The sequence below is a fragment of the Trichechus manatus genome, unplaced genomic scaffold, assembly GCF_000243295.1.
Source record: "Trichechus manatus latirostris isolate Lorelei unplaced genomic scaffold, TriManLat1.0 scaffold00007, whole genome shotgun sequence".
NCBI classification, from domain to species: domain Eukaryota; kingdom Metazoa; phylum Chordata; class Mammalia; order Sirenia; family Trichechidae; genus Trichechus; species Trichechus manatus.
In genome coordinates, this window is record NW_004443943.1 from 17,866,344 (window position 1) to 17,892,987 (window position 26,644).

The window sequence follows — 26,644 nt, forward strand, 5'->3', positions numbered from 1 at the left end:
TAAACAAGAAAAGGAAACTAAAACAGGAAAAAAAAAAAAAAAAGTAGTAGTGAAAAATAAGAGGTTCTGCACATAACTTTAAAAACTCAACTACTCAGCACTGGTTATATAAAGCCAGGCTTTTTATAGAAGCTCAACTAAAAAGACTTGTGGGCTTTAGGTAACATTACCATTTGCCCCAGTGTGCCCATGACAGTCCTAGTTTATGCCTGTTGTTCCTGCAGGATTATTGAACACCGAAAAGCATCCCAATACAAATGATGAATTATACAGTTACTCAGGCTTTAGTTGACTGAGGGATCAGTATGAGACAGTTCCTAAGATTGCTAATTCAGTCTTAGGTTACAGTATAAGAAATAAAGGACTCTGAGGCAAGAGGGTTGAGATTCTCATTATTATACTTTACTCTAATGAAGTCCCAACTGGCATCTGTATAGTTCTGAGTGCTGCATTTAAGGACAGCAGTGCACTGGAGCACTTCCAGAAGATGGTTAATAGATTCTTAAAGAGTCTGGAAACCTTATCATGTGAGGGATTGTTGAAAGCAGTACATGTTTTCCAAGTGTCCAACCTGGACAACAGAAGACTTGGGACACATAATAGCTGGCTTTCAGCACTGGAAGGCTTGCCTCAGGGAAATCAGAATTAGATGGGGTCTGTGGAGTTCCAGAAGCCAGTGAATAGCGATGCTGAGGAGGTTATAGGAAGGTAGAGAGGAAGAAGTTCAAAGTCAGAGAATTTGGCTTATGATTGATGAGTTTGGTTCCTCAGTCAGCCAGTGGACCAAGATGGACCTACTGGGGACACCTACCTTGACCTCTCATGAACAAAATCGTGTACTACTAAATAAGGAGCCCTGGTGGTGCAGCGTTAAGCACTCAGCTGCTATCAGAAAGGTTGGTGGTTCAAATCCACCCAGCGGCTCAACAGGAGAAGGACAAGGCAATCTGCTCCCCGTAAAGATTACAGCCTAGAAAACCCTATGGAGTAGTAGTTCTCTGTCACATGGAGTCACTATAAATCGGAATCGACTCATCGGCAATGGGTAGTGTGGGTAGAGGCAGTTGCAGATTTTCCTTAGCGGTATGATTAAGTGAAATACTATATGTGAAAACACATCGTAAAGCAAAGCCCTACACAAATGTAACTCCTTGTTATTACAAAAAAAAAAATCTTTTTGTCACAGTGGCATTCTGCATCTTACTTTTTCACTTGCTGATATTCCTGAATGGTTTTGTTGTTGTTTCACTTTGTTTTTTCTTTTAAACTCCCTATCTGCCCCTCCCCTCAGCACCTAACCTGTTGCCATCAAGTCAGTTCCAACTCACAGCGACTCTATAGGACAGAGTAGAACTGCCCCGTAGAGTTTCCAAGGAGCGCCGTTTGGGTTCAAACTGCCAACATTTTGGTTAGCAGCTGTAGCTCTCAACCACTATGTCACCGGGGTTTCCATCACCTAGTAACCACTAATCTTTTGTCTTGATGGATTTGCCTATTCTAGGTATTTCATGTAAGTGGAATCATAAAATATTTGTCCTATTGTGTCTAGCCTATTTCACTTAGCATAATGTTTTCGAAGTTCATATAGTGGAATTTCATTTCTCATGAAAGCTAAATTGTATGCATGTATATACCACATTTATATATATATATAGCACATTTTGTTTATCCATTCATCTGCTGATGGACATTTGTGTTGTTTCCATCTTTTGGCTATTGTGAATAGTGCTGTAGTGAATATTGGTGTTCATGTGCCTGCCTGAGTTGCTGCTTTCAATTCTTTTGGGTATATACCCAGGAATGGAATAGATTTATTTTTAAAAGACTTATTTACACTAAACAAGTTTTACTTTATTTGATAATTATAAAGGTTCTGGTTTTTCATTTATTTATATCAACTTAGATTAAGAAGTAAATGTTCATGTGACATAAATAGTGTAACATTTCTGAAATGGAACTAAAATAATTTTGAAACCATTGCATTTTGTTTTGTTAAAAAGTGCTGGTTTTCACAATTTAATTTTTATACTTTTTGTTCATTCAGCTGAATTTCAGACTATTACTCAGGATCATAATGCTTTGAATAAACATCTCTCAATGCAATATTTTTCATTTGGTGAAATGGAAATCATTGGCTATTTCCATTTATTTTGAAGTTCTCTGATTGTGTTGGCATTTTAGTGACCCTGAGAGCAGTTTTTGTTCCTTGTATAAATTAAAGGGCTTTTTTAAATAACTGGCAAAGTTTTAGTAGACTTGGTAGATTAGTTAGGATGAATGAGGTGATGCTTATTAACTCTTAGAAATTGACTTTTATAAGAAATAACTCTTAACTAAGCTTTTGTTCGTCAAGTTCTTGATTCTGTGTCCTTCCTAGCTAATGATTCTCTCCCTAGTCCCTTTCCATTTTCTGAGGACAAAGTGTGAATCCCTCTTCATGACACTTGACCTTTATCCTTCCAGCTTCATTTCCCCCTAGTGTTTTCACACTCCTCCATCACATCAGCCGTATTGTTCTCTGAAAATACTAGGTTCTTCTTACATCTCTCTCCTTGTCTTTGCAAAGGAATACTTCCCCCTTTTTCCTTCTTCTTTGTTCCTGTTGTCACCTATTTCATGATGTGTTCCTTGATTGATTCAGATAATTAATTCTTGTAGGTGCCTCTGTTCCTGTTATATTTGTCTTTATGCGCTTACCAAGGAGGAAGTCTTGGTGTTGTCTGTTAGGCATCCTTATACCTCTGCATATCACACAGTGTCTGGCCCAGAAGTTGGCTAAGTTGAACTCTGTTGCCAGCCTGACCTAAGCATTCATAATTTTTGTTTTTCTTTGTCCATTGTCAACCAGAGTATAAGGGATCCATAAACGTGTGAGTTTGGATTTAGTCATTCACTCATCAGGTATTTATTGAACACCTGTTACATACCAGGCATTGCTGGGTGTTGGCACGATAAGGTGATGGTTTCTTCAGAGGTAGTCTAGTAAGAGAGACGGATGTGGTACCTGCTGAAAATGAGGCAAACGCACACCTCCATGGGAGCAATAAAAGTACGTGCTGTACTTGCTCTCCTGGTTTGTCTGTCTTTCTACCATACATAAACCCTCTGGGGCACCAACATGTATGACTTGAGTTCTGGCTGCAATAAGTGCCAGGGACAGACAGACCTTTAGGGGTAGCCTTGCCCTGCAGTTTTACCCTTGAGATAACCCTTAGCAATGAATTAGATGTTAGTAATGTAGTGGTATATGTGTATGTGTATGTCGGGGGGAGAAAAGGGAATGACAGTAATTGACAGCAGCACCTATAGCAGTTCATTATGATTGTACCATTTACTAGTGCTAGAGATCAGAGTGATATGATGATACTTGTTAACCACCTCTTTTTTAATCACATTTTAACTTCAAGCACTATGATTTTTCCCTGTTGGTTTTATAGAAACTAGAAAGACTGCTTTTGGAATTGTTTCCACAGTGAAGAAACCTCGGTCGTCAGAAGAGGATGACAGTTCTCTTCCAGCGTGCAAGAAAGCCAAGTGCGAGGGCTGAACAGAATCCTGCAGTCGGTCTCCATCCGTGCTCCCCTCTACCCTTTTATAGTTGCAAATAAAACCGTTGTATGATTTACTGTTCTAATTTGGAGCTAGAAATCAATAGTCTACAAAAACAACGTTGTATTCAAGCCATTCAAATAACAAACAAAACCCAGTGAAACATTAAAAAGAAAAAAAAAAAGGCTACCAGCTTAATGAATTTAGTTGTACTTTAAGGGAAAATCAGAGACAACTTCCCTTGTCCTTTGTGTAAGTAATAAATCCTGGCAGATTTAATTGAATAAGAAAATGTTTTCACATTGCAAGAAACCGTTTACAAAAGTTTCTTGTTTCGTTAAAAACTCGTGCTTTTCTACTGTACTTGGTATACATGGCTTATTATTTTTTAATCTTACTATTCAAGAAGTGGTTATTTTGAGGACTATGAAAACTGATAGTAAAGAAGTGACCTTTAGTTGATGGAGCTCTTTTTAAGCTTCGCTTTCATGTACCATGTACTCATCAAGGCAAAGTTCTTCTGAAAAGGAATTGTTACAAATTTGTAGAGGCTTCAAGAGGGATTGTGTGAGGCACATATGATCATGCCTTACACTGGGCCTCTTCCTTTGCTACTTCCAACCTCTGTGATGTCCTTGAAGTAGCATTCCTTCCTTTTTGTTGGAAACCCCTGAAAACCTAGTATTGGCTTTCCTAATAACTGTATTAAAAATATCAGTGCATTTGGCTTAACCAGCTTTGGAAATAACTTTTTTTTTTTTGGTAGCATCATCACGTTAGATAGAAGTAGCCTTTTTTTACAAAGTCTGCATTTATGCTATACTGCTACGAAACTGTTGCCATCAAATTGAATCCAGCTCATGGTGATCCCATGTGTTACACAGTAGAACTGAACGCCATAGAGTTTTTTTAGCTGTAATCTTTGTAGAAGTGGATCACCAGGCTTTTCTTCCATGGCATCGCTGGATAGGTTCAAATTGTGAACCTATAGGCTAGTAGTCAAGCGCAAACTGCTTTCACTACAGGGAGTTATATCAATACAAGGGCTCCAAAATAAAAGAGTAGAGCAAGAGGCATAATTGAACAAAAAAAATGTTTTAAATGAGAAAACACTGTTCTGAGTCAGAGAAAAGATAATTTAAAAAATCAAAAAACTTTACACCAATCTCACTTACGGATATAAATGCCTAAATATTGGTAAAGAGAATCCATTAAAATAATAGTACACCTTGACCAGGTGAGATTTATTTTAGGAATTTAAGGATATTTCATTCTTTTTAATATGCTGTATATACATTTTCATATTAATACATGAAATGAGAAAAATCAGAATCGTCTAAACATGCCAGAAAGACATTTGATAAAATTTAAAATCCATTCCTGATTTTAAAAATAACAATAAAAACTCTTGCAAAATACAAATAGAAGACTATTTCACACGTATGTATATCTGTGCGTACGTATATATATTAAGCACAATGGTTCTAAATATAAAACATTTTTGACTAATTTGATGGACTAGCCCACTGTGTCCATTCCCTCTGGAAAACCAATGGCCACTAGATGAATGGTCTGCCACTTTCTAGTGTGCCACTTGGCTTCTGCCCTCACTCCCTTTGAATTTACCAAAAGTGAGCTATTCATTCACAAGTCTGTTTATGCCAGTTGTATTTGGTATTGTGGCGTCCCTTGGTAATGGGCGGTGTAAACAGTTAATGCACTTGACTGTTAATCAAAAGGTCTGGAGTTTCGAGTCCACCCAGAGGCACCTCGGAAGAAAGGCCTGACGATCTACTTTCCAAAAATCAGCCATTAAAAATCCTGTGGTGCACAGTTCTGTTCTGACACATGGAGTCACCATGTGAGTCAAAGTTGACTCCGTGGCAACGGGTATTTAGTATTATAAATTAGGTAAACTAAAAGTTATGAAAATTGATGGACTATAAGAAAAAAAAGAATTCTCAGGAAAACTGAGTTGATGCTTTCGAAAGGTTTGAAAAAGGTGGGTTGTTAAGAAGAACTGTTGTCAAGTGTGAGCAGGATGGCCAAGACTGGGGGGAGATCCAGTAAAAATCTGCACTCTGATTCCTTCACTGGAGTCCTAAGTTCTCTTGCTACTTTAAAGAAACTGGAATGCGACAAAGACAGCTGCAGCTCTCCCACCAGTGGATCCACCTGCTCAAGAAAAGACTGACCTTCCTTAAAAGATTGGCAAATTTATATATTTTAAACTCAAATGTTCGAGGGATGTATGTTTAATTTTTTATGATGCCTCTCCTTAATCTACTTTTTCAATTAACTGACATATACTAGCCTCAATTGCAGCAGGTATACGTGAGGATTTTAATGTTACGTTACAAAGAACATAAAATAGTTATTTGCAGATGTCTTGGAAAACTCAAGAGAAGCAACTAAAAAAAGAAATACCAGTGCTTCTTAGTTTATGCACACTTGCATGATACGTGTTTGCAGTTGTACCTGCTTTGAATTTGTGAGTATATGCCTATCCCGTTGTTCCAAACAGGAGGGTGTGATGGCTGGTCACCAGTGAATAGCAAAGTCAGGTTTGATCCTATTCTCAAAGACATAAATTACCAAGACATGTTTGGGACCTCTATGGAGAAAATGAAAGCAATAAAGCAAATTAAAGAAGACTGAGATAATGGGGAGAGACATTGTATTTTTTTGGATGAGGAGACTCAAATTGTAAATCCACTTCTCCCCAAGTTAGTCTATGAATGTAACAAACTCAGAATGCCTGCCGATGTTTTTGTTCACTTGTTTATCTGTTAGTTTTTTTGGATTTGGTAAAATTAAAAGTTCATTTGAAAAAAAGAATAGCTAGGAAATTTCAGGGAAAAATATAATGGGACAGACTTGTATTGCTGAAAATTAGTACAAACCTCTAGTAACTAAAATAGTGTATTGGTGCAGGTATTCAGAAAGATTAATGAAACACTCTAGTTAATAAAACAAGATGATGAATTATTCATTAAGTGGTATTTGGACAACTGGTTACCTATTTGGGAGAGGCAGTACAGATAACCGGTTAAGTGCATGGACTGAAGACAAACTACCTGCATTAACATCCCAACCCTGCTGGTATTTACTAGCTGTGACCTTGGGTGAATTACTTAACCACTCTGCCGCATATCCTTCATCTGTTCTCCCTACCTATGGAATTATTGCGTTGATTAGATCAATATTTGTGGCGGGTTTAGAACAGAGCCTGTCGTACAGTGTACCCTCTAAGTGTCAACCATTTCATTATTTGGGAAAGAAGTATCTATTTCGCATCCAGTACCTACCACAGTAAACTCAGGTTGATAAGAACTTATTTTTTTAAACTCAAGATTTACACACAAAGAAAAGATCTTTGATGGTTATGAGGGAGGGTAGGGGCGGGGAGGGGAATGAATGTCTAGTAGACAAGTGTTAACTTTGGTGAAGGGAAAGACAGTACACAATACAGGCGAAGTCAACACAACTTGACCAAGGCAGTCATAGAAACTACATAGACACATCCAAACACCCTGAGGGACCAAATTGCTGGGCTGAGGGCTGAGGACTGAGGACTATGGTCTTGGGGTACATCTAGGTCAATTGACATAACGGTTCATAAAATGCTCTGTATCCGACTTTGGTGAATAGTGTCTGGTGTCTTAAAAGCTTACGAGTGGCCATCTAAGATGCATCTACTGGTCCCATCCAGGCTGGAGCAAAGGAGAATGAAGAAAACCAAAGACACAAAAGAAATATTAGTCCAAAGGACTAATGGACCAAAAGTACCATAGCTTCCACCAGCCTGAGCCCAGAACAACTAGATAGTGCCCAGCTACCACCACTGACTGCTCTGACAGGGATCACAATAAAGGATCTCAAACAGTGGGAAGAATAATGTAGAATAAAATTCAAATTCAACAACAACAACAAAAATGGCCAGACGTACTGGCCTAACAGACTAGAAGAACCCTGAGACTACGGCCCCCAGACACTCTTTTTAACTCAGAACTGAAGTCATTCCCAAAGTTCATCCCCCAGCCAAAGATTAGACAGGTCTATAAAACAGTAACACGGGTGAGGAACATATTTTTTCAATTATGTAAATGAGACCAAATGGGCAACACCTGCCCAAAAGTAAAAATAAAAAGGTGGGAAGGGACAGGAAAATGAGACAAAACAAGGAACCCAGGGTGGGGAAGGGGAGAGTGTTGACACACTGCGGGGATTGCAAGCAATGTCACAAAACAATACGTGTATAAAGTATGAGAAACTAATTTGCTCTGTAAACTTTCACCTAAAACAAAATAAAAAATACATATGTACTGAAAAAATATTTACTTTTTAAAACAATCTTGCAAAATACTAGAGAAAAATGTAGGTTATATATATATGTTGTTCATTGTTGTTGGAGCCCTGGTGGTGCAGTGGTTAAGAGCTTGGCTGCTAACCAAAAGGTCAGCAGTTCAAATCCACCAGCTACTCCTTGGAAACCCTATGGGACAGTTCTACTCTGTTCTGTAGGGTCACTATTAGTCAGAATCCACTCCATGGCAACTAGTTGTTAGGTGCCCTTGAGTCAGTTCCGACTCATACTGACCCTATGTACAACAGAACGAAATGCTGCCAGATCCTGCACCATTCTCACAATCGTTGCTCTATGCTTGAGCACATTGTTGCAGCCACTGTGTCAATCCATCTCCTTAAGGGTCTTCCTCTTTTACGCTGACCCTCTGTCAAGCATGATGTCCTTCTCCAGGGACTGGTCTGATAACATGTCCAAAGTACATGAAGATGAAGTCTCGCCATCCTTGCTTCTAAGGAGCGTTCTGGGTGTAATTCTAGCAAGACAGATTTATTCATTCTTCTGGCAGTCCTTGGTGTACGTTCAACATTTTTCGCCAACACCGTAATTCAAAGGCATCAGTTCTTCTTCGGTCTTCCTTATTCATTGTCCAGCTTTCACATACATATAAGGCAATTGAAAATACCGTGGCTCGGGTCAGGTTCACCTTAGTCTTCAAAGTGACATCTTTGCTTTTTAACACTTTAAAGAGGTCTTTTGCTGCAGATTTGCCCAATAAAATATGTCGTTTGGTTTCTTGACTGCTGCTTCCATGGATCCAAGTAAAATGAAATCCTTGACAACTTCAATATTTTCTCCATTTACTGTGATGTTGCATATTGGTCCAGTTGTGAGGATTTTTGTTTTCTTTATGTTGAGGTGCAATCCATACTGAAGGTTGTGGTCTTTGGTCTTCATCACCAAGTGCTTCAAGTCCTCTTCACTTTCAGCAAGCAAGGTTGTGTCATCTTCATAACGCAGGTTGTTAATGAGTCTTCCTCCAATCCTGATGCTACATTCTTCTTCATGTAGTCCAGCTTCTCAGATTATTTGCTCAGCATACAGAATGAATAAGTATGGTGGAAGGATACAACCCTGACACACACCTTCCCTCACTTTAAACCACGCAGTGTCCCCTTGTTCTGTTAGAACGACTGGCTTTTGGTCTATATATAGGTTCCTCATGAGTGCAATTAAGTGTTCTGGAATTCCCCTTCTTTGCAATGTTATCCATAATTTGTTATGATCCACACAGTCGAATGCCTTTGGATAGTCAATAACACACAGGTAAACATTTTCCTGGTATTCTCTGCTTTCAGCCAAGATCCATCTGACGTCAGCAATGTTATCTTTCACTCCACGTCCTCTTCCGAATCCCACCTGAATTTCTGGCAGCTCCCTGTCTATGTACTGCTGCAACCACTTTTGAATTATCTTCAGCAAAATTTTACTTGTGTGTGATAGTAATGATATTGTTGGATAATTTCTGCATTATGTTGGATCACTTTTCTTTGCAATGGGCACAAATATCAATCTCTTCCAGTCGGTTGGCCAGGTAGCTGTCTCCCAAATTTCTTGGCATAGATGAGTGAGCACCTCCAGTGCTGCACCCATTTGTTGAAACATCTCAACTGGTATTCTGTCAATTCCTAGAGCTTTGTTTTTCACCAATGACTTCAGTGCAGCTTGGGCTTCTTCCTTCAGTACTATCGGTTCTTGATCATATGCTGCCTCCTGAAATGGTTGAACATCAACCAATTCTTTTTTTGTTACAGTGAATCTGTGTATTCCTTCCATCTTCTTTTGATGCTTCTATACTTATATAGATATGTATTTTATAGTCTTGGGTTGAGAAACACCTTTCTAGGCATGATCACCAATGCAAAAAAAAAACAGAAAAACTAGTTAATTTGTCTGTAAAATGTTGTTAGAAAAAAGTACAAACAACTAGGGAAATACATGTACAATTCATATTCCCAAGAGGTTTAACATCCTTAGCTTTTAAGACGTTGTTTTTTTTTAAAAGAAAAAAACTTACATAACAAACGTTGTTAGTATTCACCCAGATTCCCTTTACCAGGCTGGTGCACCCATCTCCCAGCTGTTCTGGGTGTTGGGTACCAATAATGGCTTCTCTTTTCCAGAAGATTGTCCTGTGCTGACAGAAGTCACCTTACCCAGAAAGGCCTGAGAAGGTTTGCCCACCTCTGAGGCTGACCAGTGGCCAATGACTGGTGCAGGGTTTTACAGCCAGCCTGCTAGCTTTGGTGGTGCAACTCATGCTCCAGAGCTCCCTGTGGGATCAGGGTAGGATAGACTTCTGAAATCACATCTTTGTCCCTTTTTTGCTCCTGCCCTGTCCTATTTCTCTCACTCCCTTACAGAGCACTCTCTGTAAATCACTTGCACAAAATCCTCATTTCCAGTACTGCTTCTAGGGAACCTAATAGAAAAATAGACAATTGGGCAAAGAACCTAATAGAAAAATAGACAATTGGGCAAAGCAGGTAGACAATTAAAAAAAAATTCAGTAAACATGAAGATGCTGAGCTTTCCTGGTAATAAGTGAAAAATCATCAAAAATACATCTTTATTTTGCTGGTCAGGTTGAAAAAAAAGATGAAAAATAGAAAGATATATAAAAACCCAGCATTGTCAAGATCTTGGAGAAAGGCAATCATGTACATTGTGGAAACAAAAAACCCAACCCTGTTGGCATGGAGTCAATTCCGACTCATAGCAACCGTATAGGGCAGAGTAGAACTGCCCCATAGGGATTTCCAAGGAGTAGCTGGTGGATTCGAACTGCTGACCTTTTTGGTTAGCAGCTGAGCTCTTAACCGCTGCATCACCAGGGCTCCGTATATTGTGGAAGGAGATATAATTTTACACTAACCTCATAGTTCCTTCTGTACATTTGTTCTTCACAAATGGTTAGGTTTAAAAGATACATGGATAAGGATATTCATTGCAACAATGTCTAAAATAGTGGGGAAATAGAAACAACCTAAATGTCTAATAAGTACAAGATTAGTTAAATGATTTATTATACATTCAAACAAAAGAACACCATGTATACAGTAAGTTGTTCAATTGAAAACAAAGTTATAAAACTAAATGCATATGTAATGTGCACAGAAATAATCAAGAAGAATGCCATGATTTTAAGACTATTCATGATGTTTGCCTTCATTACTCATGTCTATACTGTCTTAATGTTTATAATGAGTATGTATTGCTTGAACAAGAGGAGAAGAAAAGATTTTTCATTTTGGGGGAAATGCAGTGTGATAGATGTTATAACTTGGGGGGAGTAAGCACAACAGGAACACACCTGGGGGAACTAACAAAATCTAAGGATTCTAGGATGGCTTCCTGGAGGAAATACAGCTAAACCTGAGGGGAGGGGTGAGGAGAAATTATGCAGGGGAGTGGGGAGGGGTAGGAAGTAGAGCCTTCCAAGGAGCTGGCACAGTGTGTGAAAAAAGTAAAAGTGCCTGGATCTTTTAAGGAACTGAAAATTCAATAGAGTTAGAATTTAAAGTTTTATTTGGAAAGTAATGAGAGGTGAGAATAAAGAACACTAGCCAGATGTTAAGGATTTCATAAACCATTAAGTTTTCATTTATCCTGAGGGAACTATCATTGAAGGGTTTTAAAAAGGAGGGCGACTCAATCAAATTTGTGTTTTAGAAAAATCGCTCTGGCTGCAACCTGAAGAACAGAATGGCAGGAAGTAAGCCTGGAACCCAGGAACCCATCGAGGCCCTTTGAGTAATCCAGGGAGACACCATGGTGATCTGAGCTAGGGAAGTGGCACATGGGATAGGAGGAGGTGGACAGGTTAAAGAGCTATTTACATGGTATACTTGGTAAAGTCTGAAATTGATCAAACATGCAATCAGGATGCATTGATAATTACTGGTGATTGGAATGAGAAAGCTGGAGACAAAGAAGAGGATTGGTAGTTGGAAAATATGGCCTTGGTGATAGAAGCGATGCCAGAGATCTCATGATAGAATTTTGCAAGACCAATGACTTCTTCAGTACAAATACCTTTTTTCACCAACATAAACAGCAACTATACATGTGGACCTCACCAGATGGAATACACAGGAATCAAATCAACTACCTCTGTAGAAAGAGGAAATGGAAAAGCCCAATATCATCAGTCAGAACAGGCCAGGGGCCAACTGTGGAACAGACCATCAATTGGTCATGTGCAAGTTCAAATTGAAACTGAAGAAAATTAGAACAAGTGCATGAGAGCCAAAGTACAACTTTGAGCATATCCCACCTGAATTTAGAGGCCATCTCAAGAAGAGACGTGACACGTTGAATGCTAATGACCAAAGACCAGATGATTTGTGGAAAGACATCAAGGACATCATACATGAAGAAAGCAAGAAGCATTAAAAAGGCAGGAAATAAAGAAAAGACCAAAATGAATGTCAGAAGAGACACTGAAACTGACTCTTGAACATCGAGTAGCTAAAGCAAAAAGAGGAAATGATGAAGTAAAAGAGCTGAAGAGAAGATTTCAAAGGGAGGCTTGAGAAGACAAAGTAAAGTACTATAAGGACATGTGCAAAGACCTGGCAGTAGAAAACCAAAAGGGAAGAACATGCTCTGCATTCTCAAGCTGAAAGAACTGAATAAAAAATTCAAGCCTTGAGTTGCAATAGTGAAGGATTCTGTGGGGAAAATATTAAATAACGCGTCAAGCATCAAAAGAAGATGGAAGGTATACACAGAATCACTATGTCAAAAAGAATTAGTCGACGTTCAACCATTTCAGGATGTAGCATATGATCAGGAACCGATGGTACTGAAGGAAGAAGTCCAAGCTGCACTGAAGGCATTGGCAAAAAATAAGGCTCCAGGAATTGACGGAATACTAATTGAGATGTTTCAACAAATGGATGCAGTACTGGAAGTGATCACTCATCTATGCCAAGAAATTTGGGAGACAGCTACTTGTCCAACCGACTGGAAGAGATCCATATTTGTGCCCGTTGCAAAGAAAAGTGATCCAACATAATGCAGAAATTATGCAACAATATCATTAATATCACACACAAGTAAAATTTTGCTGAAGACCATTCAAAAGTGACTGCAGCAGTATATCCACAGGGAACTGCCAGAAACTGAAGCCGGATTCAGAAGAGGACATGGAACCAGGGATATCATTGCTGATGTCAGATGGATCCTGGCTAAGAGCAGAGAATACCAGAAAGATGTTTATCTGTGTTTTATGGACTATGCAAAGGCATTCGACTGTGTGGATCATAATAAATTATGGATAACATTGCAAAGAATGGGAATTCCAGAACACTTAACTGTGCTCACGAGGAAACTGTATATAGCTCAAGAGGCAGTCCTTCAAATAGAACAAGAGGATACTGCATAGTTTAAAGTCAGGAAAGGTGTGCTACAGGGCTGTATCCTTTCACCATACCTATTTAACGTGTATGCTGAGCAAATAATCTGAGAAGCTGGACTATATGAAGAAGAACACAGCATCAGGATTGGAGGAAGACTCATTAACAACCTGCGTTATGAAGATGACACAACCTTGCTTGCTGAAAGTGAAGAGGAGTTGAAGCACTTACTGACGAAGATCAAAGAACACAGCCTTCAGTATGGATTATACCTCAATGTAAACAAAACAAAAATCCTCACAACTGGACCAATAAGCAACATCATGATAAACGGAGAAAAGATTGAAGTTGTCAAGGATTTCATTTTACTTGGATTCACAATCAACACCCATGGAAGCAGCAGTCAAGGAATCAAAAGATCCATTGCATTGGGCAAATCTGCTGCAAAAGACCTCTTTAAAGTGTTGAAAAGCAAAGATGTCACCTTAAAGACTAAGGTGCACCTGACCCAAGTCATGATATTTTCAGTTGCCTCATATGTACGTGAAAGCTAGACGATGAATAAGGAAGACCAAAGAAGAATTGATGCCTTTGAATTGTGGTGTCAGTGAAGAATACTGAATATACCATGGACTGCTAAAAGAAGGAACAAATCTGTCTTGGAAGAAGTACAACCAGAATTCTCCTTAGAAGCAAGGATGGCGAGACTATGTTTCACACACTTTGGACATGTTATCAGGAGGTATCAGTCCCTGGAGAAGGATATCATGCTTGGTAAAATAGAGGGTCAGCAAAAAAGAGGAAGACCCTCAACAAGATGGATTGACACAGTGAGTGCAACAATGGGCTCAAGCATAACAATGACTGTGAGAAGGGCGCAAGACTGGGCAATGTTTCGTTCTATTGTATATAGGGTTGCTATGAATCAGAACCAACTGGACGGCACCTAATAACAACAACAACATACTTGGTAAGAAGACTTGGTGGTTGACTAAGGTAGGAGTGAGGGAAAGAAAAGGTCAAGAACAACTTCCAGGATTCTTGATTGGCCATGGGATGTGCCCTTCACTGAGAGAACGAAAGACAAAAGACTGATTGTGGGCCAAGAGCTGAGTCAGGTGGGAAGGTGAAGAGCTTATAAAAGTTGACCACTTGTGTGATGGAGACTTGGAATTTTTGCCTGAAGTGTTTATCCTTTCCATTAGCAGAGATAACTCGGGTTGGCTTCATTCCACTTGGATTTATTCCATGTTGTCTCTTATACCCTCTACCTCTATACTAGTGCAAATATTTATATGTGGCAACACGAATTGTTTTTTAACTCCTCACTCCTTTCTCTTCTTTATCCTCCCACCTCTTGTGGAGAGGGAGAGTTGAGGAGGACATTATAAAAAGAATTTCGTTGCATAACACCACATCCAGGTTATACCAAGGGAGACATCAGCAAGTTGACTGTGTTGCAGGTGCTTTACTCTGAAGAACTAGTAGGACCCTGAGCCTTAAGGGTCTGCCAAGTTAGAGCCACAACCCTGCAGGGAGGGCAAAGGTCTGGCAAAAGGGGATTGGAAGAAAGGAAGATGACAGACAGAACAAAACTTTCAATGTTTGTGGGAGGTGGACTCTATGGATTGACAGGAGACTAGGAAGAAAAGTACAAAAATAATTCAAACAATCCTCACAACTCTGCATGTGTTCATGGCCAGCTAACTGAAAGACTTTCTACACACCCTCCCAAATGTTAGAGGCGTATCTAAGAGGTTATGTATATGATCCTATCTGGAATGAGTTTTTTGAGGGGTACTCATCCTAGCAAATTCTATGTTCCACATTGGGCTTCACTGACCTCCATAAATTTCCGCAAGTGCCAAACTGTCCCCAATGCTTGCCCTTCCCCATGCTCTTCCTGTTGCCTAGAACACTCTACTTGAATGACTGTAACTTATCCTTTAAACCCACCTTCAAAGTCCCACCTCAAAGAAGTTTTTGTAGAACTCCCCCTCCTTATCAAATTATGTGCCTCCACATCAGGGGCCCATCTATGAAGTGTCTATGGCAATTAGTTTTAATTTGCTGAAAGATCGTTCACAGCTGGTGATGGAAACTGCAATGGCCGATAGAAACGGCTCATTAGCGCACTCGTCAGGCGGCAGCCAGGGCGCACGCCCTACCTGCCATAACTTAGTTATGCCTCTTCTCCGCATCTTACATACTCTGATAGCACTCTGTACTTTTTCTGTCATTGGACTTACTACAGATTGCTACTGTGTATTTATTTCTGTGATTATTTAATACTTTTCTATTCCACGGGTCAGGGCAGGGATGGTCCATTTTTCTCACCACGTCTGAGGCACCTGGCCCAGCATCTGGCAACAAAATAACTTTAAAGGTCAGAAATCATTGATCGGGTGTGTTCCGTCGTGGGAAGCCTTTGGCACTGCCAGCTCGTGCCACTGCCGCTAACCAAAAGGTCGGTAGTTCGAATCCACCAGGCGCTCCTTGGAAACCCTATGATGCAGCTCCCCTCTGTCCTATAGCGTTACTATGAGTTGGAATTGACTCGATGGCAATGGTTTAGTTTTGATTTTTTTTTTTTCTTTTCAGTCAAGCTCTGGTGGAAACTTCCTAAGAAACACTTGATTAACTTGCAGTAATCACTGCACCCACCAGGGGTCTCTTTCTCCGCATCATTAGGCCTGAGAGAACTTTAACTCCTTTGTAACCGTATGGTTCTCACAGCCTTGTTGCTCAAAGTGTGATGGCGGCACACCACAGCTCACACCTGGAAGCTTGTTAGAAATACAGTCTCAGGACCCACCTCATCTAAATAAGAGTTTGCATTTTAAACAAGCCCCCAAGTGATGTGTATACAAATTAAAGTCTGAGAAGTGCTTCCGCGTGGACAAATGTGGAAGACAATGAAAAAACTCCTCCTAAATAGCCTTTTTCGCACAGTTCTTTCCCACCATACTTTATAGAAAGACTGAGAAAGAGGTTTAGAGTTTGTTTTTATTATGAATATAAAATGTACATACAGCACAATATACATTTACACATTTACAGTTTGTATTTACTTTCATCCTTTTTTGAGCAAACTCATTTCTGCATGATGCAGTTGCCCGCTCCATCCACTGTCCTACGCGTACACTCATGACATTCTCGTCACCTTGATACAGTGCATGACTGGGTAACATACCAGGCCCAGGGGAGAAATGGCTGCCTTTACTGTTCTTCTCACGGAATCCCTTTCGCTCTACTTTGCTTTCTTTCCTGTCACTAAATGCCTTCCGTTGCTTCCTTCAAACTTCAGCATTAAAAATTCAGAAGAGGGCTGCAATGATCACCTTTGTCTTTTAAAGACACCTTGAAATACCTTACTCGAGTGAAGTGACACCTAAGCCGGCACTTCCAGCATTGCTCATTATTCTGGTTTAAGAACCGTTTCTGGGAAGGCTCTGGAAATGTATACACAAATTTAAGCTTTGATCACCAAATGATTATCAGGAAGGCTCGAAATATCAGTGGCATCCAAGTAAATAAATAACCTGGAATAAATAAAAATAAATAGGGTGAATTTCACTAAACTAATGGAAATGTAATGCCTATATCCCTGTGCTTTCTCGAAACTTTGTTAGGTACAGCTTTACCACAGTTTGATAAACCAAAGCTAGGTTTTACAGGTAGTTGCTCTTCTCTTGGGTCGTGCCTTCAAAATGCCGGTGTAAAGCAGTTGGTGAAAGAGTCCGTTGTTATTTCCCTTAGAATGTAGCTATGCGTGAGGTTTTGTAGGAGTTTTCTTTGAGGCTGTCGAATATTGCTTTGGTTCCATTCTGCCAGTGCAGCACCAGATCCATCGGGGTCTTCCCAGCCTGGTCAAAATAAATGAGAAAACTTGACTTCCAGGTGGGTGGCATCTATAAATTCACGTTCTCTCCCTGTGTATGTTTAACGAGGTAATGCACAGGTGCATGTTACAGAAGTGTTTAATGTTTTACACTACGTGTGATTTGCGGTTTATATTCAAACCAGGCCTTCACTTTTCTCAAGGGGATGCTTTTGGCATTTTAGGTTAGTAATGTCTTTTCCCTGTGGGACTTTCCCCAGGTATTGGTAAAATCCCTGGTCCCTAGACACTAACTGGCAATAGTACCACTGCAAGTCACTTTGAAACTAAAAAAAATGCCTTTATGTACCTCCAGAACCTTGTAGAATGGGTGTGGGGAGCTGGTGGTATCCCTCTTGACTGAGAACCAGTTTCTATTAATTTGGAAAATGATTTCTTGATTGATAGAAATTGGCGGTAAATGAGCTGCCTCAATCCCTTGGCTTAAGTACTCAGGTACTGCTCAGGTATTATTACTGCTTCTAGGAGCAGATTTCTCAGAACTCAGAATTTATGTTGGGCTCTCCCCAGAAATTAATTTCTTGGAGTTGACGTCAGAGACATATGTGAGTAAATAACTTATTAAAACCAAACTTTTATTTCCATTATATGTGTGTCTCAAGGTATTTATAAAAATTAAAACCGTGTCACCTCTCAATTTTTGTCTTTAGATATGAAAAGTCCTAAATTTTTCCACCTCTATTTATTCTGAAGTGTTTCTACCTCTTAACCCAGAGGTTGCAAACTGGCAGCTTTGAGATGCAAATCAGTCTGCAGACCTGTCTTGTTTGTCCCCAACAGAGCTTACATTTCTTTTAAATTAGAATTAATTGGCAACATTTGGAAATCCTGAGATTTCCCAATTGGATTTGTGACCTCTATGAAAAAAATCAGAAGAACTGGCAACACAGTACCTGTGGTTCCACATAGCTGCAATGGACTGGCTTGGGGAAGGGCCAACATCTTTACAAGAGTTAGGTACACAGAACCCACCAGCTACCTATTTAAAAATTTTATGCCATCTACCTGGCCCCTGTGGCCATTTGAGTTAGTGGCCTTGTAACCTTTATTTTAAAACTTACCCACCTCTGTGTGTCTTTCTTGAAGAACACTCATTGGTAGACATTAAGACAGTTTTGGACAAGGATAAAATAATGTATTGTGTATTGTTTCCAATTACCTTAAGATGGTATCCAATAGCTTACTGGTCTTTTTTGGAAACATTGATACACTGGGGTCAATGAAATTAATGGGTCCAGAACACTTTTTTGGAACCCTGTTTGTATATTTTGGATTATTCTCTCAAATTCCTTGCACTACTCTCTATTGAAATTCATCTCCTGATTTTCTGCCTACTTCCACAGTTTCTCTAACTCTGTATGCTAGGTATCTCTACTGCTGGCATCTCACTGCCGAAAAAAAATTGTATTTTTTGCAGCTTTGGAGATTTCATTGTATCTATTTTTTTTTCAGATAGTTTTAAAAAATATTAGATCAGACTAGCCCCAATATTAAGTATGAGGGAACCCTACTGTTAACACTTTCCCATCTCAAGCAGTCTCCATTTATCACTATTCTTTGTTCCTGTCACCAAGCCAGTTATTATTTTTTATGATACAATATTCCTCTCAGTCTCGTAATAACACAAATAAGAGGAGAAAATTATTCACATTCTAAGATGACTGTTTTTTTTTTTTTTCCTTCTTAGCAAAGGGATTCACCGAAAGCTTCTTTCAATTTTTTCTTCAGTAATTTACACCCTTTCCCCCAAGTGGTATTTTTTAAGCTTATATTAGATGATGTTTCACTGAGAATTGGGACCATGAGGAAAAGTTATGTTCCCTGCTTAGAGGTGAAATTAAATTAATACTTATAGAAGGGACTTATACAGCATTTTCAGGGCCTGAGAAAAGGAATTATTTTGAGGGATGTGCAGAGAAACAAAGTGGAAAATGAATGGAAATTATTCCAGAAACGTAGGCAAAAGCATGGCTACCCTGGAAGAAAGTTAACACATTTCACAGTGGTACAAGGAAGAGAGGACCATTCAGAATTACTCGGGTTGAATATTGATTCATTTGAACTCATTGGCCCTTGGCTGCACTGACCACTGCAGAACTTTAGATCATTTTGGGGAAGGTGGGTGCCTATATTCCTAACTACCCCAGGTCTTGCACAGCCAAGGATGGCCGAGGCAGACTGGTCTTCTCTGACACAGGTGTTTGTGAAGGTGAATAGTTTTGAGCACCTTTTATTTTCAAGACCAAATTTTAAGAGTTATTAGGTACTATATTATACACTAAGGAGCCCTAGTGGAGCAATGGTTAAGTGTTCAGCTGCTAACCAAAAGGTCAGCAGTTCAAACCCACCAGCTGCTCCACAGGAGATAAGACCTGGCGATCTGCTCTTGTAAAGATTACAGCTTAGGAAACCCTATGGGGGCAGTTCTACTCTGTCCTATACGGTTGCTATGAGTCAGGATCTACTTGTTGGCACATAAGAGCAACAACATACTATGCACTGAAGTCATTCAAAAAACCAGCTGCCGTCAAATAGATTCCAACTTATGGTGACCTCGTGGGTGTCAGAGTAGAACTGTGCTCTATAAGGTTTTCAATGGCTGATTTTTTTTGGAAGTAGATTGCCAGGCCTGTCTTCAAATGCACCTCTGTCTAGGCTCAAATCACCAACCTTTTGGTTAGCAGCCAAAAGTGCTGTTTGCATCACCCAGGGATTCCCACTGAAGTCGTATCAGTCACTACATCTTCCTCCATCTCTGACCAAGTGACCTGAGTTATTATTACCAAGGTTTACAATGTCCTTATGGAAATTGACAGGGACATTTAAACCATCACAAGATTCCACCCTCCATCAAATACTACCACTGTGGGAATATTTTCACGTATTTAAGACACGTTTCTGTAAATTAGAAATCCCAAAGGTAGTGCCCTTGTTTCTAGTACTTACACAGTTCTTGATGTTGAGGTCCGCGCCATACAGAATCAGGAGTCTGATCATTTTATACCGATTCAGTCTCACGGCGTCATGCAGAGGGGTATCTCCTTCCTAGAGAAGCAGAAAAAACAGGCTCAGGGTGGCTCTGAAGCCGGAAAGTGGGCCCCGCAAGAGAACCCCAGGTTGAGGAATGATTCCAAATAAATAACGAACAAGGCTACTCACTCGGTCTTTGGCGTCGAGGTCAGCCTCACAGGCGATGAGATGCTCTGCGCACTCACAGTGGCCGGTCCTCACGGCCACATGCAGCGGTGTGCTGAGCAACTGGAAAATTGCAAAGACTGCTGATTGGCTGGGAGCCGGGACGGAGACTGCCCTAGACCCCAAGGCATGTAAGAGAGGGAGAAGTGGCCGCTATGGCCCCTGCATGGGGCTCGGGCTTCAGCTGACTACAACGATGAGGCTGGGAGGCAGAGAAGAAGGAGGACGAGAAATACCTTATCTCGGGCGTTGATTTTTGCTCCTTTGTTCAGCAGCAACTTTAAGACATACAGGTTTCCTCCACGGCTTGCCCAGTGGATGGCTGTGGATTCGAGCTATACCGGGAAGTAAATGGACATGAGAATGTCAATAAGAAGCTGGTCAAGGGAATTAATACTTGGTTTCTAAGGCCCAGGAGATCCTGAGGTTTGCTAGGACTTCTTTGGTAACACTGGGTTGCTCTCATCTGGATTGCTAATTCTATCTATTGTAGTTGAAGATTCTTGCCCAATGGTTTTAGCTGGCCTGTATGTGTGAGTGTATGTACTCATGTGTATTTGTGTGCATGTGTGTGTATCATTAGGAGGCTCTTCAGAAACCAACTAATTAAAAAAACATAAGAACTACCATTTACTGAGGATTTACTAAGTTTCACCCTTGTGCTACACACTCTAGACACATCTATCCCGACAGCAACATTTTGAAGTAGGTGTTACTATGCTCATTTTACAGATGAGAAAAGCAAGGCTCCAGAAAGTTCAACTTACTTGCCCAAGAACACACAGCTAGTAAGTGGCAAAAGAAATATTCAAATCCACATCTACCCAGAACTTCTAACCACTTTTGCCAAATACACACAAAAGTTCTAGACGAATCTATTTATAAAACTCAGGCAGAATGAAAGTAGTCCCTTCCAGAAGATTTTAATTCAGATCTGACAGATCATCCTGGGTCCCTGTTGCTCTTTATCCATCTCTTGTTGCTTCTCTGCCGTCCTTTATGCTAGCACAGCCTCTGTCTCAACTGCTCTCAACTGTGGTCACTGCACACACTGTATTGGTTCATCCAGGGCTCCCTTATCACTGATCTATTTGATATGCCCCTGGCCTTCCAAATCCTACACCTATGATTTTTAGTGTGGCGCAGTGGTTAAGCGCTTGCCTGCTAACCAAAAGTTTGGTGGTTAGAACCCACCAGCCACTCCATGGGAAAAAGATATGGCAGTCTGCTTCTGTCAAGATTATAGCCTTGGAAACCCCATGGGACAGTTCTACTCTGTCCTATAGGGTTGTTATGAGACTTGACTGCAACAGGTTTTACATGCAAGCATTTTTTTTTTTTTATTTCTTCTACTTTTTCTTTTTTTTTTTTTTAAAGTGTTTGTCTTTTGGCTTCCATTTTGGCTAAGTCCTTTGCAAGTTTTTGGTATCCACTTTCCACTTTTTCTTTTTTTTGTTTATTGTTGTAGTTCAAGTGAAAGTTTACATTTCAAGTTAGTCTCTCATACAAAAATTTATACATACATTGTTATGTGACCCTAATTGCTCTCCTTACACTGTGACAGCACACTCCTCCTTTCCACCTCTGATTTCCCGTGTCCATTAAACCGGCTCCTAACCCTCTCTGCCTTCTCATCTCACCTCCAGACAGAAGCTGCCTATTACCACTTTCCACTTTGCTATGAAATCAAATTGGGCTTTGTTTAAATAAATGAAGCTTTTTCCAAGCCCAGGCTTCGGTTCATAAAGTATGCTATATGCTGGTCTTAGTAGAAATCACAGTGTCTGAATTACTGAGGTCTGAAGAGCAGCTACTTTCTGTAGATGAAATTCAGTTAGTATACAGTCTAGCCCCAAGTCTCACCAATGGTAATCGGCATCTATCATGTAAAGTGTGCAACTAGAGAATTCTGATCTGTTGCTGGCAGTCAAGGGGCCATGAGCAGGCTGCCAGGTATAATGGAAGGACAGGGTGTGCTGAAAGACAAGCGGCAAATGGGTAACTTCTCAGTAATGCTACTGTCTTGATAATGACCCAACTCTCTGATGAGGATATTGAAATCTGTTTGACAGCTTGTACTTCCTTCTTTCACTGGAACACTCCTCTCCTTTTCAATATGTATGGAAAATACTTTCCACATGACCTAGTCCCATCTCCCAACTTTCTTTTGTACAGAGAAATGAGTGCTTTCAGATCAATTTTCAATCCCATCAGCCCAGTTTTTCATTGTAGTTTTTTTCAAGCTTGGTATAGTTGATTTATTTTGGCTCATTTCCAAGCAAAGAAATATATTTACCATATCACGGAATTCGATCTGGGCTCCAGCCTCCATTAACTTCTCCACAATTGCCAAATGTCCTTCCAAACAGGCTCTATGAAGAGCTGTCCGTTTATACTGTCAGGATAGAGATGAAAAAAGAGATAGCAATGCATTCGAGAATGTGCATAAATCCTTTCCTTTTCAACTAAGAGGCATGAGGCTGGGAACTCTGATGACCTAATTGATAGAAACTCGAGTGCATATTTATGAACTAGAAATCTCAAATTTACTAAAATTGCAGAACAACTAGAACAATTATTCTGCAATCGAGATTTGCGCTTCCTGTAATGTACGTTTCTAAATACTCAGAGGTCTACATTGAAGGATGCAAACTTAAAGGTTCAAAACTACCTAAATGTTGACATTTCCTTTTCTTGAATTTTGTACCTCCATTGTTTGTGTAGCATCTGCCATGCAGATCAGATGGTTTTCTTCCATCTTGCTCTATAGCTAGGTTGAATATCAAAAAGTAGTCAATTCATTTTTAAAAGACTCATTTCTCTAGTTCAGTTTTAGAAATGATCCCCCATTTCAATTTATGGGGGAAAGAATGCAAAAGCGACTTATGTTTTCTGATAAATTGACTTCAAATAAATGGATTAATAGACTATTAGAGCTGGAACAAGAGCCCTAGAGATGCAGTGCTTAAGCTCGGCTGCTACCCTGAAGGTTGGCAGTTCAAACACACCCAGTGGCTCCGTGGGAGAAATACCTGGCGATCTGCTCCCATAAAGATTACAGCCTAGAAAACCCTATAGGGCAGTTCTACTCTGTCACATGGGGTCACTATGAGTTGAAATTGACTCAATGACACCTAACAACACAACAGAGCTGGAACAACTTTAGGTGTTATTTCACTCCAATACCTTCCGTTTACAGAAAGGAAACCAAGGCCTAGAGAATGTAAATTAGCTGCTAAAGATCAAATAGCCAAGTAGTGATAGAGCTAGGCCTTGAACTCCAGTCTCCAGATTCTTAGTCTAGCACTGATGTGTTTGGGTCCAAGCAAAGATGATGCTAAGGGTATATTTCTCCAAAGGGGAGTTGTTAGCCCTGTCTTATTTACCAAGAATCTAAGAAGTTAAAGACAGACAGAAAAATCAGCTAGACGTATGGTGGAGTATAGAAAACAATGCAATCCATAGCACTAATTCAGATCTTTTTTTTTTTTTTTTTTTGAGGGAGGGAACCACTGTGCTCTCCTATTTTGATCCTTGGCATACGTGGCAACAGCTGAGAAAACTATTTCAGGTGGAATGATTTTGGCACCATATTAGCAAGGCTGCAGTAAAGCATAAGAAACACAGAATTAATGAACTGGATTTTTCAGTACTTTGCATAAACCTTACCTCATCACAGACATCTGGATTGTTCTTGTCTGACAAGAATTTTTCTATTACTGGCAGTTTGTTCTCCAGCGCAGCCTTCAGAAACCTAGGCACATCCACAGGTTCTGTCTAAAGCCAAAAACCTAGTATAAGCATTACTGTGATCTTTCTAACATTCAACCAAACCCTTCACAGATATTTATACCAATGTAGCACAACCCCACAGGAGCCCTGGTGGGGCAGTGGTTAAGCACTCAGCTGCTAACCAAAAGGTGGGTGGTTCAAACCCACTAGCCACTGTGTGGGAGAAAGATGTGGCAGTCTGCTTCTGTAAAGATTACAGCCTTGGAAACCCCATGGGGAAGTTCTGCTCTGTCCTATAGGATCACTACGAGTCGGAATTGACTCAAGAGCAGTTGGTTAACGGGCAGCATAACCACAGATGCGTAGTAGTACAAAACTGAACAGCCCTTACAATGATTTCAGGTTCAGATTCCTTCACCACTGGAACTTTTGTTTTCCTGTATTTTTTTCTTTTCTTGAGCTGAATGATTGTTTCAAGGTCTTCTAAATTTTCAAGCTTTGATCTCTGTTCTAGTTTCTTCTTCTTGAGCTAAAATAGAAATTCACATTTCATAACATGGTGGGCTCTACCGACAAGGGTTCTGGTTGTGTCTAAACAAACTCTGAAGGGTCTGAAGTAAATCCTTTTAGCAAAAAGTTCAAGCCAAAAAAAATTAAAGATTTTAAAATAAACCTTTGACTTCAATGTAGTGTTTCTTATTAAGGTAGTTGGGGGCTTCATTTTCAGTTAATTCCTTTATCTTCACTTTCTTTGCTTGTAGAATCAGCCCTTGACTAATGGGAGACACAATCTAATCCCTAAGTGTCTATTTTGTAATTACTGGCATAAATAAGCCCCAGATTTCTGTGGAATTTGTTTTATCATCCTCAAAAATTAAAAAAAAAAAATTTTAACCCGAAAGAATCCAATAATAAGCATAAAATTCTGAAATATTAATACCTATCTCTTTCAAGTAGCCCGCTAAACAGGAACTGTGAAACAGACTGTCTCGGGACGATAGCTAACTAATTTGTGTTTTATCTGTGGTTAGTGAAAAATAAAAATTCACCCAGCAACACAGATTGTGTCAGCACAGACAGTGGACATAGTCAAAACAATAATCCATGGTCTGCAAACCGTGTCACTGAGGAAAAAACGTCTCTCTTGGTTGGAATTAACTAGACAGCATGTAACATCAGAAATCCACTAGACATGCTTTTCTTTCCAAGCCTATCTTTCCATCAGGACATGGTCATAGCACATTAAATCATTGAGTCAGAATCCAGAAGTGATAGTCTTGTCAAAGAATTGTTTCCCACAACCTGCTCCATATAAATTGCTTCTTTATGGGTTAGAATTTGATAAAGGAAAGCCTTTGGAATGGTTGCATTTATTTTGTTTCTTTCTTCTCTCCTTCCTCCCTGGCATCTCCGTCCCCCACCGCAACCCCAACCTCCAACTCGTGGACTCCTCGAGAAAGTTCTTACCTCTGCCTCTCTCTCTTTCTCACTTTTCCACTGTTGCTCCCTCAGGCTCTCATGGTGACCAGGAAGTGTTTTCCGGTCATCTTGCTTCTCTAAAGTAACAGCAGCTTCGTACTCTCCATCTCTGAAATCCTCAGGCAGGAACTCCCCTGTCTCTCCGTTGCCATTCTTTTTCCCCATGACCTACAGAAGAAGACGGCAGGGTCAGAGCAGCAGGGCCTGGCTGGGTCACTCTCCACAGAAGATGCCACAGGAAGTCCTTGGTCGCCCTCCCTGGTGATGGCCTGCCTTGGTACAACAAGCAGCTACAGGTGTTCCAGGATTGCTTTCAGGTACTTGTCTTAGTCTCTTGTTTAAACAAAAGTTTGAGTAAGGTTGACATGTTTACATCAATTTTTAATTTGCTTAATCATATCTTTCCTAGGAAAGCTACAACCCCCTCTGATTATTTAAAATTCTTCAATTTTAGGTACTTTTGATGACTCTTGGCCTTGAGTTATAGAGTTTCCGGATATATTTTCTTGAAATAGAACATCTTCTCTAAGGCATTTTGATAATTACACGTGATTCCATACTTTAGTCATGAAACCAAAGAGGATAAAAAACGGACAAGATGCAGATAATTCATTACTGACAGTTCGTTTTTTCCAGTTTCACTTACTCCATCACATCAACCAACAATTTTCCACATGTGATATTTTCAGAATAACTATGCATCATGCCTGAAAGAAAATTTTCAAATAAAAAAAAGACTGAGCCATTTTTCATTCAGTAAAGATAATAAGTCTTACATACCAGCTCCTCTACTTTCAGTACCATCATTTTTGCCCGAAGTAGGTCTGTATGTTTCGCTTCTATGGAATGAACCCCTGGAGTCGGCTCTGCTGAGCCAGTCCACACCAGTCAGCTTATATAGCTTGGGCTGGGTGAGATAATCTTCCAACCTGGGAACCCAAGTAACACCCCTACACCGCCTCGGCGGCCAACTCAGAGGCAGGTGAATTTTCATTCCAGACTCAGTGTCTGGGAAGCCGAAGAGGGAGGGGCCAACAAGCCAACCCCACAGAATATGTGAAT

General features: G+C 40.1%; 2 protein-coding genes across 2 annotated transcripts in view; one reads left to right on the forward strand and one right to left on the reverse strand.

The window, feature by feature from the left end:
• The window catches only part of RPP30 (ribonuclease P/MRP subunit p30), a 31,892-nt gene extending 28,269 nt beyond the window's left edge, over positions 1–3,623 (forward strand). Inside the window, exon 11 of the mRNA XM_004369920.2 lies at positions 3,438–3,623. Coding sequence (XP_004369977.1) covers positions 3,438–3,547 — 110 coding nt within the window. The 3' untranslated portion in view covers positions 3,548–3,623. The remainder of the gene's footprint in view (positions 1–3,437) is intronic.
• Positions 3,624–16,698: 13,075 nt separating this feature from the next.
• On the reverse strand, positions 16,699–26,444 carry ANKRD1 (ankyrin repeat domain 1). The gene is made up of 9 exons (XM_004369921.1): positions 26,363–26,444; positions 25,571–25,750; positions 24,495–24,632; positions 24,041–24,148; positions 22,668–22,766; positions 20,608–20,706; positions 20,336–20,434; positions 20,123–20,221; positions 16,699–17,141 (listed from the first exon to the last, which is right to left on the reverse strand). The coding sequence occupies exons 1-9, from the start codon at positions 26,387–26,389 to the stop codon at positions 17,031–17,033; spliced, it is 960 nt and encodes a 319-aa protein (XP_004369978.1). The 5' UTR covers positions 26,390–26,444; the 3' UTR covers positions 16,699–17,030.
• Positions 26,445–26,644: the final 200 nt, after the last annotated feature.

Bases quoted from the DNA above. Each gene is read 5' to 3' on its own strand.
- ANKRD1 (XM_004369921.1), bottom strand. From the start codon at position 26,389: ATGATGGTACTGAAAGTAGAGGAGCTG. The intron at 22,767-24,040 runs GTAAGGTTTATG...CTATCCTGACAG, and splicing joins ATCCAGATGTCTGTGATGAG to TATAAACGGACAGCTCTTCA. The intron at 20,707-22,667 runs GTAAATATATTT...TTCCCGGTATAG, and splicing joins AGATCGAATTCCGTGATATG to CTCGAATCCACAGCCATCCA.